The sequence below is a fragment of the Nanorana parkeri genome, unplaced genomic scaffold, assembly GCF_000935625.1.
Source record: "Nanorana parkeri isolate BGI_ZX_2015 unplaced genomic scaffold, ASM93562v1 scaffold184, whole genome shotgun sequence".
In the NCBI taxonomy this organism is placed as follows: domain Eukaryota; kingdom Metazoa; phylum Chordata; class Amphibia; order Anura; family Dicroglossidae; genus Nanorana; species Nanorana parkeri.
The window spans coordinates 1358537-1372642 of record NW_017306452.1 but is presented as its reverse complement, the minus strand read 5'-3'; the positions used below and the strand labels follow the sequence as shown (position 1 = coordinate 1372642).

Genomic DNA, 14106 nt, shown 5'->3' with positions numbered 1-14106 from the left:
GGTGGTACGTGTCAGAGTAAAATCCACATGAATGGCAGGACACAAGGTTTCCCAGCAAAACATTGCCCAAAGCATCACGGTAAAATGCCGGTGTTTTATCAAAGTCTGTGACTGCGTTAAGGTCCCCACACACCTTACGATAATTGTACGATAGTCACGGGAAATCCCGCGATCGTACGATTATCGTAAGGTGTGTGGAAGCCGTGCGACCTCTACTACTGTAAGGTCGCACGACTTTTAACTTACGGACATGTTTGAAAACCCGCCGAGCATCGTACGATGTTCGGCGGGTGTGTAGCATGTTCGTATGATAAAAGCCGTAGGGGCAAGCGCACACTGCCCGTTCGGCATTGCGGTCATCAGAAGCCCGCCCCTCAGGGGGCGTGGCTTGCGATCATCGCAAGTACGATCTGCCTATGCAAGATAGGCAGATCGTACGTTTTTTTATGTACCTTACAACCATCGCAAGACAAAAGTCTTGCGATGGTTATAAGGTGTGTGCCCAGCCTTAGAGTGTGTGACCGATGATGTGGTCACACATTTTAACCTAATCCAGCCCAGTGTTTCGGCAGTGAAATGTGTGACCACGGTCACACATTTTACCGTGATTCCGCCCACTTTTTTGGGGGTGGAATATGTGAACCACAAAACCTGAAGAATTCCAGCTGTTCAAGGGCAGATCGGAAACGCAGATGGTATGTGCAGGAGAACCGATCTGCCCTGAAACAGCTGATCGGTCCTGAAATGTCACTTTTATCCAACTTTGCGACTGCGATCTCACATTCCACAAAGTCGGATAGAAGTGACATTTCAGGACCGATCAGCTGTTTCAGGGCAGATCGGTTCTCCTGCACATACCATCTGCAATGCCGATCTGCCCTGGAACAGCTGAGAAATCATTGGAGTTCTTCACATTTTGCCGGTCACATATTCCACCGCTGAAAAAGTGGCCGTGACCACGTTAAAATGTGTGACCACGTGACCGGTCACACATTCCAACCCAGTCACAATCTTTGCTAGAACACCGGCTTACCCTGGGTCAGCTAGCCAGTAGATATAAAAGCCCTGACATCTATAGTTGAGAATATTGACCTCTAATTGCAGATGAAGCAGAGCAGATGTCTCCACGAGTTTAATGCTGAATTGTGACACAAACGGCCTTCAATTATTTATGCGTGAACCATCAATTAAAAGGCGGGACAGTTCCTAGATGCTATCTTGTATCGTCTCTTGATTAGATATGTTTAAGCCCTGGCAAGCAAGACAGCAATACATTTCCGTGTACTCCCAGGAGATTTGGGCTGAAAAAAGTGCCATGAGCCTTTCCGAAAAGACGCTTGGGAGTTCTACTGCAACTGTCAAACCTTTGATGGCATACAAACTCAAAAGAGAAGAGTAAGACACAGCCACGATAATCATTCAAGCATTCAAACGCTTAAACAGAGATCCCAGTTCAAGCGAAACATGACATAATAAAAAAAATGATTGACAGTCTTGGGATATAACTACATCTGGGGGTCTGTTCTTTGCAAAACTACAGAGAAGTAACAACGCATGATAAACCGTTGCTAAGAGAGGTCACACACAACCTGATTTGCGCACTGCCTGGGAAGATCACACAGTATGAGCTTATGTAGGCAATGATAATAAAAAGAAAAAAAAAGATGATTCCTATTGTCAGGGGCACTCGTTAATCCTACACAGAGATTTTCCAGCTGTTGGAAGGTCTTTCTCAGCATAAGAAAAACTGTATAAAGTGGATCCTCATGTGCACAGGGAGTACTTAATAGACGTGATTGAATGCAGTAGGCCTACAGCAAACTTCAAACCATGTATGCAATGAACACAAAAAAGAAAGGAAATGCTGTATGCAATAAAAAGTGTCAACGCACATTGATGGTCCACCAAAAAACAAATGTAAGAAAGGACCTACCAACCCTCTGGGTCTGTTTAAACTATTTGATTGCAAGTCAATTACCGTATTAGGATAACACAACTGGATAACAACTGTATAGATCTTTGTCAAACCTGTAGTAGTCCTAAAACAGAAATTGTAGGTACCTCGGCTTATATTCGGGACGGCTTATACTCGAGTATATACGGTAGATGTACATTGATGGTCCCCTTTTGTATCCGCTGTGTAGAAGAGTTTGGGCAGCTTTTGCCATTAAGAAGTCAGTTTTGTGTATGGAAACCAAAGCCTGCACATGGTTCTGCCTATAAGCTCAGTGGTTTGAATTTTTTCCCCTTCATTTTGCAGTACATAAAAGTTTTTTAAGCCTTTGATAAAAAGCCACAAAATTATTGTGGAAACAGTCAATGGTGGCTAATTGGATTTTTAACGCCTTGAGTTCCAGAGGTGTTTCCTCTTTATAACCCCTCCCACTCTGAGCCCTAAAGCATTCTTTGTTGTTATGGTTCCTCATCTTTCAGCTCTTGTAATCTACCTTGATGTATTACACGACATTCATTTCAAGACACATAGGGCTTTCATTTGGTAGCAAATATGGGGTTTAAAGCTATTTTAACAATCTGACGCAAGACTGCAAGCAAAGGAGTCAATCGATTTTGCTACCGGGACAGGACTGTGGCTGCAGTACCAGGACAATGTAATTCAAGTAGCCAAGGCCAAAGCGTCGAAGCCCATAAGCTGCAAACTACTTTAGTAGCATAGGCTGCAGATAATGCCCTAATGTTGCATCTCCTAAGGCAGCCCTGCTTTGTGTGGCTGTTACTGACAGGTGGGGTTCCAATATATATATTAGCATTGGGACCCACTAAGACAGGGTACCAATTTGTTAGTGTTGTAAAACATATAAATAAACCCAGAGCGTAACTGCATTGGGAAAATGGACTGTGAGCTCCTCCGATGGACAAGATGATGCAAAAACCTTATTAGGTCCCACAGGTCTCTCGGGTATATTGTGCCACATATACATTATCCAGATAAGCAAAGATCATGATATTTGTCTTAATACCTTACTAGATTTTCATTGTCTCCGGTCCCCTTACACGCAGCGCACTCTGTCCTCAAATCCTCAGATTTTGGCTTTTTATGTAAAGTCATCGGGTGCCTCCTCCTCCTCTCTCTTGGCATCCGCTCCTACAAAGGAAGAAAAATAGATCAGAAAAGAAAATTGAACTGAAGAAGGCAGCCGATTCTTCACAGAGTCTGCTATTTTAACTTGTGTTACCCTGACCTCAGGCTTCTCGTCTTCGAGCATGAAGCTTCTCTTGCGTTTCTGACCTCTGGTCCTCTGAAACAAACAAGAGGTGAGAGGGTTACTTGGCACGGATGGAAGAGATGCTCGGTGACGCATTGTAAAAATGACAAGGCTGGAGAAAGCTCTTTGTTTTACAGACTAAATACAAATGGGATCTGTCACAATACAAATCCCTATTACAGACCTCCTGTGCATAAACAGCCTGTGTTAAAACATTTTTGTTAATAAAGTTAAACTAGGAAGAAGTCAAGGTAGCAAAATGCATTAGAGTTACCAGATTCCCACCATCAGGAGATGATCATTAAAGGGGATGTATAAACCTTTTTTAAGTATTTTTATAGACTACAAAATCTATAAATTAATTGACTCACTGAAAACGCTGCAATCCCTGTGTGGCTGAGGTCTTCTCAAATCTGTTATTAACAGTATGGCAGCGCTTTATAATATAGGGAAGACATTACAATCACAATACAAATCAAGACAAGATGGTAAGGAGGGCCCTGCCCGTGAGGGCTTACCATCTAAAAGGGAGGGGCCAGTGATATATGAGGAGATAGCTCTGTGTATGGATGAATTGTTTGAGAACGTGATGGTTGAGCTGTTAGGTTGAGGTGGGATGGGCTTCCCTGAAGAGATGAGTCTTTAGGGATCGCCTAAAGGCAGTCAAGGCGGCCGACAGACGAACAGGTTGGAATAAAGAATTCCAGAGGATGGGAGAGACTCTAGAGAAGTCCTGGAGGCGAGCATGGGAGGAGTTGATAAGGGAGCTGGAGAGCAGGAGGTCTTGGGATGAGCGGAGCCGACGGTTAGGATGATACTTTGAGACAAGGTTTGAGATGTAGCCGGGGGCGGAGTTGTGGATGGCTTTGTAACTGATTGTTTATATTTTGAATTTTATCCTTTGGGCGAGTGGAAGCCAGTGCAGGGATCGGCAGATGGGGGCTGCAGACACTGAGCGGTTGGTTAGGTGGATGAGTCTGGTAGCTGCATTCATGATAGACTGAAGGGGGGATATCCTGTGTAGTGGAAGGCCAATGAGGAGGGAATTGCAATAGTCAAGATGAGATATAACAAGCGAGTGGATGAGTAATTTTGCGGTTTCTTTGGTGAGGAAGGGACGTATTTTGGAGATGTTACGAAGGTGAAGGCGGCAATAATAGAAGCTAATCTACAAATCTCTACAATAACCTAACAATACTATGGAAAACACCTTGACTCAGACTAAAAGTGGGATAAGCAATCAGATGTGCTCATGTGCTAACAAGAAAAAATTCTGATAGGATCAGAGAGCAGAGTTACAGAAATGATCTTGGCAGCCTGCAGTTTTAGATTGACAAACCAATAGATGGCATCATCACAGAAAAACCATGCAATGTTTTGAAACCTTCAATGGACCCCAGTCCATCATCACTATTGCCTGAGGAAGGGGTCCCTTGCAAGCTCCTCATTAAAGCATATTGGTGTGCTGGTGTCACTTGGTGAATGTGGGATGTTGTAGTGGACTCAGTCTCTAGACCTGTGAATCATAATACAAAGAGCTGCCGCTTTTGTGAATCTGGAACACCCTTTCTGAACCAGGGTTCCTCCAGAGATTGCTAGGGTTTCCTTGAACAGTGAGTAATTTCCACCTCTTACATAAGTAACCACTGACATCAATGATGGTAAATGTAATGGGGGCATTCTTCTCATTGACCACCAATGTAAGGAGCATTCTTCCCACTGACCACCAACGTAAGGAGCATTCTTCCCACTGACCACCAATGTAAGGAGCATTCTTCCCACTGACAACCAACGTAAGGAGCATTCTTCCCACTGACCACCAACGTAAGGAGTATTCTTCCCACTGACCACCAAGGTAAGGAACATTCTTCCCACTGACCACCAATGTAAGGAGCATTCTTCCCACTGACAACCAACGTAAGGAACATTCTTCCCACTGACCACCAACGTAAGGAACATTCTTCCCACTGACCACCAATGTAAGGAACTTTTTTCCCAATGACCACCTATGTAAGGAGACTTCTTCCCACTGACCACCAATGTAAGGAACATTCTTCCAACTGACAACCAATGAAAAGAGCATTCTTCCCACTGACCACCAATGTAAAGAGCATCCTTCCCAATGACCACTGTGGAGAGTCTACCTTGCTGAGGGCTAAAAAGGGGTTAATTTGGGAGGGCAGATACTTCCCCATACAGCCCTTCCTGTTAAAAAGGGAAGTCAGGTGATAGAGGAGTGGGGAGCTGAGAGACACACAGAAAGGTCTGTGTGTGTGGCTGCTCAGACGCCTGTGGACTTGATCTAGGTGAGATCACCAAAACGCACTGCGCTGTGCAGGATTATTGAAATACTTTTTTGCTCTATGTTTGATGTTTGCTGAAGAAAGCTGTTTGTTCTGTTACCGTTGGATGAAATAAAAGCTGCTTATTTTTATCGGACTGTGTTGCAGACGCATGTGTACCCCTGGGGTTCCCCACACCACCAATGTAAGGAGCATTTTTTCCCACTGACCAACAATGTAAGGAACATTCTTCCCACTGACTACCAATGTAAGGAGCATTCTTCTCATTGATCACCAATGTAAGGAGCATTTGTTTCCACTGACCAACAATGTAAGGAACATTCTTCCCACTGACTACCAATGTAAGGAGCATTCTTCTCATTGATCACCAATGTAAGGAGCATTCTTCCCACTGACCACCAATGTAAGGAGCATTCTTCCCAATTTTTGTTTATTAAACGACTAGCAATTTCCAATGACCACCAATGTAAGGGACATTCTTCACACTGACCACCAATGTAAGGAGCATTCTTCCCACTGATCACCAATGTAAGGAGCATTCATCCTCTGACTACCTATGTAAGGAGCGTTCTTCTCACTGACCTCCAATATAAGGAGCATTCTTCCCACTCACCACCAACGTAAGGAGCATTCTTCTCATTGACCACCAATGTAGGAAGCATTCTTCCCGCTGAAGGGCCACTTTTTCACTGACCACCTAATGTGAGAGAGCACTATTATTTCCACTGTCTGCATTTCCTTTCTAGGTGTCAAAAATGCTATGTACCCTACACTCCTTATTCTTATATCTATAACTTACTGTTCACAATTATATCCTGTGACCTATAATAATTATTAGAAGGGGTTCCCTGAGCCCTGAAAGTCATTTCAGGGGTCCCTCCTGGTTAAAAAGGCTGCTCTAGAATCTCTAGCTTTGGCGCCAAGTTGTTATCACTTTTTCTCACTCTGTTCCATCCAAAGTTTTTTTTCCCCTCTGCCTTTCTGTACAGAGACTGAACTCAGAGATAAACATAGATCTTATTTCCACTCCAGTGGTGAATTTGATTTATAGCGAGCAGGCAGGAATCTGAGCGGTAATTAAATTAAATCTAAAGCCTCGTTCTGCTTTTTCTTCATAATCTCATCTTTCCATTTCGCTGTATGAAGTAGTTTCAACTTGCGTCAGCGTGGGCCTTAGTTAAGCACTTAGTGTTGGCGGACCTTATCTGAAGGAGCTAATAGTATCACACCTGACTCTGTGATGTCATTTTTCAGGGAATACAGGGCTAGCTTTCTGTTGAATATTGTCTCAGGTAAAAAAAATGGCTGCCATAACGTTGAAGGAAACTTTTGCTGTGAGAAGTTAAGTTGCTACTGCTGTTCTTCTTCTTCCAGCTGTTGTGCTAATTCAAAAGCTTCATTCATTTTTTAATCAATTGCATGGAAGAAGATTGTAGTTTTGGCGTTCCGACCTCATTTGCAAAAATGCTCGTCTCAGGTTTGTAACTCAGAAAGCACTGAAACTAAAGACAGTCAGGTAACTAGCATTTTCAATATGACATTACACAGTATACCACACAGTACACTGCACTATACAGTTGTAGCCCCCATCACCTTCTGTGATGGGGCTACTAGACATTTATTGATTGCTGGGGGTGTAGTCAGCCTGGCTGGATTATAGTGGCAGTTATCTGGTTAATTCCAGGTGTCTGGCATTGCCCGTGCCCCCCTGGGCAGATTGTGACTCTGTCATATTGTGGGACAGCCAATGAGAGGCACTGTGAGTGTATGTACAGTACAGCAGCCAAACACTGGGTTTCTCTCAACCAGTGGTGCATGCTGGGATAGGGTACATATACTGGAGGGATTTGCCATGTGCTAAGAGTAGCTGGGACTAGCCATGGAATAGGGCTGGGTGCTGTTCAGCCTGCCCCCCAGGCAAGGCCTGAGGCTCTGGGGGTGGGCACAGGCTGCTGTGAGGGAAATGTTTCCCTGAGTCCTCCAACATGGAGGAGGTCTGTGTTGCTGGGAAGGAAAGGACCCAGGACCAATGATGGCTCTTGAAGTTTGCTGGAACCTGAGGAATTCAGGAGCATGGCCAGTGTCTTTTCTGTTGAGGATCCATATTCATCCTTGCTCATCTGCTACTTCAGTTGCTATTCGCTGTCTCTCAAGTGGATCTGCACTGATCTGCCAACCAGGTCTGGTGAGTCTGGAGCCTACGTCTGTTACACCCTGGAAGCTTAGGATCCCTATATCTTCTCTCCCCAATGAAGATGTTCAATAAAAGTTATACTGCATTTTACTACTGGAGTGGACATCAGCTTTTGTTGGCACTAGAAGAAGTGCGATTACTGCTAATGGGTGGGCAGCTGATGATCATACCCTAGCCTAGACAGACTAGAGATGAACCGGGCATTCAGTGGCTCCTTCGGGGGTGAGCACTATACAGTACTAGGGCTTCATAATCGATTAGTTAGCTGATTATTTTTTTTCAATTAATCGGATACAAAAATTATCATCCTTAATTTAAAATAAAACACACAAATGCGTAGACGCACATTTGCAGGGTTAGGGGACTTTTAATTTTTTGGGGGGGAAATTGTAATTTTTTACATTTTGTTTACCTCATTGCTATCACATGGGGGTGGGGCTCACAAGCCCCCTATGTTATGGCACATTGGAGGTTCTCTTCAAGGTGACATTAGGGGTCTTTTAGACCCCTATTGTCACTTTTCCACTTCACTGGATTCAGCTGCCCCGGCAGCTGAATGCCAACACAGCAGGCAGTGGTTTGGAGCAAGTTCTCCTTCAGGCCCTCTTGGCTAATAGAAGTTAAAATAACCAATAGCAGGCTGGATATTGCTCTCAGCCACTGAAGGGAGCTTTGACGCCGGGTTTCTACCGCCAGCAGAAGAGGGGGCACAGGGGGAGCAGCAGAGGTACGACGGCAGCACGGAGGAACGGTGGCACCAGCTGGCGCTCTGTGTCCCCGTTGCCTCTGCCGATACAAGCCGTGAGAGTAGCGGGGATTGAAAGGGACACAGAGCTCTGCAGTCAGCACCAGCGGGAAGGAGAACAGAGAAGCAGAGCGGCGGCGGCAACGTAAACGAAAATCAACTAATCGATAATGAGAATCATTGCCAACGATTCTCATTATCGATTATAATCGATTAGTTGTTGCAGCCCTATACAGTACTGTACAATAAACTACACTTTAAACTATTCTGGGATCAATGGGACAGACCAAAGTGCCAAATTCCTTGCTCAAGACAGAATTTAGATAATATAGCACACTGAGTTTCACTCTAGTTTCTACTCTAGAAGACATCAAATGGAAGGAGTTGGGAACAGCTAGAAAGACATTCCCAGGCTTAGGAACTGGTATCCACTGAAAACCAGATTACCGTCAATAAAGTTGTGTTAGTTGTCAGCTGGCACCCCACCAATGTCTAGATGGAAAACTGGAGCCCTGACAAGGTAGCCTGTGTTCCCTCTATGCATCAAATGGCTTCATTTTCAATTGCAACAGGAGCGTACCTAATATATTCAGGTCATATATAAATGAAAACACTTGTTAACAAGCCTAATATATTTCAAACACTCTAGTTCTCAGTACACAAGTTAGTTTTTTGGGGGGCTTTATTAAAATAAAGCAAATGCCCAAAACAGCAACACAATCTCAGTAATCCCACATAGCTCAGTTGTATAGGGTCTCTATCTCAATGATGGTATCGGTACAGCCGTGCCGGAAGCAAGATATTAACCCAAATCGGATAAGATATAATGCTGAAATGATATAGTGAACAAGATTTCTTATCACCATGCTGGGTGTTCCTATTAGAAAGAAGTTTATTTTTTTCCTCCAGAGTGAAGCATAGTTAGAACCTCTGTTGTAGAGGTTTTACAGGGACAGGAAGAGAGGGGAAGTCTCTCTGACATCTAGTGTTCGCCCAACAAATGTTTTCCAGTATTTACTTTTACAAAATGTTCGTTTAAAATCAGATTTCTTCAGAAAGCTTAAAACCTTTGCTTTCACCGTATGGTACATCCCCCTCTATGCTTTTGGCCGCCAACCAATATCAGCACTGCCTGTGTGGAAGATGTCAGTGCTGGTGTCTTACCTTTGGTTCTGATGGGCCGTATGCAGTGTTGTAACTAGAAATCACAGGGCCACATAGCAAATATTTCTATGGGGCCCTGTGATTTCTAGTCACGCCCCTTGCAGAGCCCAAATGAGATCCCAAACAGCCCACCTGAGAGTGACCTAGGCTCTCTATGGTGGGTTCTGCAGTGTCTTAGCTGGGCTGGTCACACCCCTGCACACCTCTTACCTGTCAGCCCTGATCCCCTGTCAGCAACCTCGACCGCCGGGCCTCGCCTCCTCCAGGGTTGCTGCCGAGCCCTGCCTCCTCCTCCGCCGAGCCCTGCCTCCTCCTCTGCCGAGCCCTGCCTCCTCCTCCGCTGCTGCTGACGCCGGGCCCAGCCTTCTCCACAGCTGCTGGCAGGAGGAATGCGCCTCTGATCACTGACCGGTTGTCAGTGATCTGGAGAGTGGCACGTTCCTCCTCATAGCCCCCAGTGACAGCCAACAGCCTGCGATGCCATAGCGACCCAGGCGGCCCGCACGGCATCAGGGGGATCTCTTTGTTCCTCGTCCTGGCAGGGCTCCCCGGGCCCCATAGCGGCCGCCTGGGTCGGTATGGCGATAGTTCTGCCACTGCCCGTATGCTTTGAGAATGTCTTAGAGGAGAAGGAGATAAACCTCCACCACTGCTGTCTATCATATAGACAATGCTGATGTCAGGAACCCAATACAAAATGAAGAAAGATGATCTGTAGACAGTCAATCAAAACACAGTAGGATTATTGAACATTAAATGGAACAAATCGGCAGGATGCCTTAAAGGAGAACTATGAGGTGAGTGCTTTTCACTCACCTCATAGTTCTAGCCGACCTGTGACAATGAGACTGTCACAGGTCGGCTCAGTAGATCGGGAGGTGAGCGAACACATACCGGCGTTCGCTCACCTCTCGATCCTGTCACAGCTCTCTGCCGTGACAGGGGAGGGGCTGGATTCCCCCTCCCCGCTCCGATCCGCCATCGCTGACTGGCGGAACGGACGGGGTAGGAGGCGGGTACAGCCGGCTCTGCCTTAAGATAGGTAGAGCCAGCTGTCAGTCACGAAGCTGGGCGGATCCCGGCACAATTGTTGGGATCCGCTTCAGCTGCGGCGTCTCAGTATAGCCTAGGGTGACGGGAGGACGCTAGTTTGTATCCTCCCGTTACCCTAAGGAGAACTATGGGGAAAAGACTTAACCCCAATGCATTTTGCACCACAGAGCTTATACAAAAGGCTGCTTATGGGAGGGGGTAACAGATTCAGCTGAGCTGTGGAATCACTGCTGAGGGGAGGCATCAGAGGTAGCTGAGCTGCTAAAGGAATTACTTGAATTACCTTGTGCTTCTGTGTGACCTTTGAGGAAGAATTGCTCCACGACGCATGCAGTTAAGAATATGTACATACTTAGCCTGACCACAGGTTCACTTTAATACCTGAGCTAAAGACAGAGGTGGTCAATATCCTCTGTGAGGGAGAATCTGCCAGATTTCAAAGCTTGTCAGGCAGATTGAAAGACAGAAACACTAAGTCAGCCTTGGGCAATGAAAACTAGGGTTACTGTGGAGGGTTGAAGATGGATATGGGAAGTGCTTTTACAGTAGATCTTAACTCTACTGGATGTCATTTAGTTTGCTAAAGAACTGAGTGTCAACAATTTCCATACAATATTGTTTTCATCATTTAACTCTTTGTTGCATCTCAGTGATATTTTTCAGCTTCTTTCAGCCACTTCCTGTCTACATGCACTTACTCCAGTGTCGGTTGCACATCATTTCTCTGGACCGATTTCCTCAAAAGAGACAAAGGTGGACCGTACCCATGTAGAGTGTGTCAGCATGGTCGCTTGCAGTCTCCATTAGAGGCACGTGTGACAGGGTGACAATGGCACAAATGGGTGACAGTTGTCACCGCGTGTCAGCAAGGACATTCATAGCAGGATCACCAATTATTCTTGTTAACCACCTGCCATCTGGCCGTTGTAATTAAATGGCCGGACAATGGCTTCTTGAATGCGGGTGGACGTTTTTAAATGTCCTTCCCACCCCACTCGGGCCGGGACCGGTACGGCGGCTCTGTACAAGGAGATCAGAGGGAGATCAGTACACGACCTCCCTCAGGTCTCTGAATGCATGAAGTGATGCATATTACATCACTTCCGCATTCAGCTGTCATTCTCCAGCTTCTGTAGCTGGAGAGAAGCTGGTGAAGCAGATATCTGTTTCATCAGCTTCTCTGGGGGTCCCTAGGTGACATTAGGGGTCTTAAAGACCCCTGATATCTCCATAAAAAGGACCTGTGTAAATTGGCTATCATATAGGGGACTTGTTATCCCCCCTATGTGATAGCAATAAAGTTAAGTGAAAAAAAAGTTTACAAAAAATAAAAGTCACATATAAAAAATAATAATTTTAAACACTAAATTTTTTTTTAAGTCCTCCACCCCCACAAGAAAACATGCGTTGGGTGCGCTTACATGCAAAAATGATGATTGCGCCGCACATGTTACATATCACCGCAAATGTTGCAGCGTGAGCAATCATTCTTGGGCCATCAATCACTAATAACACTAAACTGATGAGCAGAAAAAGCTTTTAAAATGTCGCCTATGGCCAATTTTAGGCATGGTAGTTTTTTGCGTTTTCGCGGGCACGTGCAATTTTATGGCTTGACGTTCTTGGTACCTGTTTACCCGACGTGATGCCATCTTTTATATTTTACCAAAAATTTGGTAATAATAAATGTTTCATAACATAACACTTTTTTTTGTTATATAGTAAAACAATAAAACCCCCAGTGGTGATAAAATACACCCAAAAGAAAGCTCTATCTGTCCCCCCCAAAAATTATGTAAAATTAATTTCAGTACAGCGTTGCATGACGGAATAAATGTCAAAGTACAGCAGTGCTGAATACTGAAAAATGGTCATCAAGTGGTCAATGAAAGCTGAAGATCTAAATATGCCAAAAACAACCTCAATACTGACAACATGTTAAAGCTTTTGCCAGATTTCAATGATTGGGTTTAGATCTAACTGCAGGGCCTGTTGATGGACTTTGACAAGCAAACACAATGTGCTTTGACATCAGCTTGAGATGCTTCTGAGATCATTCAGGATTCATTTGAGGTGCAGCTGACCTGCATATGACCGGCCTCAGCTGTCCTAAGGGCTTGTTCACACGATGTCCCGATGATTCTGCCCGGACCAGAACCGTGCGCTCCTGCACCCAAAATGCATACCAATGTCTCCCTATGTGTTTTATGGGCTACAGTTCTTACCAGCGAAAAAATACTGCATGTCACATTTTCTCTGGTCCGGAAACGCACAAACGTGTCAAAAACGCGCTGAAAACGCACCGCACTGCAGCTAACATACTGACAGCTCCACTGGAACATGATAAAAACGCGTCAAAAACACACTGCACGCATAGCACAGCGTGGTCCAGATCTGGACCAGAAAATGGTGTGAACAAGCACTGAGAGTTGCATGGGGGGCGAAGCAGTCTTCAAGTGAACAAAAGCCAATTCATACACACAATGGAAAATGAGCAAGAATTTATTACAGGCAGGTTAGGAAGGTAAAGTTGCTCTAAAGAAAACCCTGATTGGTTATTATTGTTCAGTGACACAGAGGGAGTAAGGAAATATTCCACACATATTCATGGCACTACAGAACACAGAAGCCACGGGGGTTAACCACTTGAAGGCCATAGTGTTTCACCCCCTTCCTGGCCAGGCCATTTTTCAGTATTCAGCGCTGCCGTACTTTGACTGATGTTTATTCCGTCATGCAACGCTTTACTGAAACGATTTTCATACCATTTTTTGGGGACAGATAGAGCTTTCTTTTGGTGGCTTTTATTCACCACTGGGGTTTTTATTTTTTACTATATAACAAAAAAAGTACCCTAAATTTTGAAAAAAAACATGTTTCCCTATAAAATGTTATGAAACATTTTTTTTCACCCCAATTTTTTGGTAAAATATAAAAGTCGGGGTCACGTCGGGTAAATAGACACTAAACATGTCAACCTTTAAAATTGCGCGTGCCCGCAAAATCGCAGAAAACGACCGCAGCCAAAATTGGCCATAGGCGACGCTTTAAACGTTTTTACCGCTCATCAGTTTAGTGTCATCAGTGATTGATGGCCCTAGAATTATTGTTCTCACTGCGACGTTCACGGCGATATGTAACATGTGCTGCATAATGGGCGCAATCGTCGGTTTCGTACATAGGCGCACCCGACGCATGTTTGCGCGTGTATCTGGGGGGCGAAGGACTTTCAAAAAAATTTTGTGTTATTTTTTTGAATTTTTTTTAGCTTCTTTATTTTTTTTAGCTTCTTTTTTTTTTTTAATGCTGTAATTTTTTTTTTTGACTTAACTTTATTGCTATAACATAGGGGACTAAGGAATCCCCTATGTAATAGCCAGTTCACCAAACAGGTCCTCTTTATGGAGACATCAGGGGTCTCAA

The 14106-nt window shown here is 44.7% G+C and overlaps 1 protein-coding gene across 1 annotated transcript in view; it reads right to left on the bottom strand.

Annotated features, from left to right (window-relative positions):
* Positions 1 to 2971: 2971 nt before the first annotated feature.
* Positions 2972 to 14106, bottom strand: part of PHF14 (PHD finger protein 14) — an 87861-nt gene continuing 76726 nt past the window's right edge. Inside the window, exons 15-16 of the mRNA XM_018555124.1 lie at positions 3201 to 3257; positions 2972 to 3103 (exon numbers count right to left, since the gene is read on the bottom strand). Of these exons, the coding sequence (XP_018410626.1) occupies positions 2972 to 3103; positions 3201 to 3257 (189 nt within the window). The remainder of the gene's footprint in view (positions 3104 to 3200; positions 3258 to 14106) is intronic.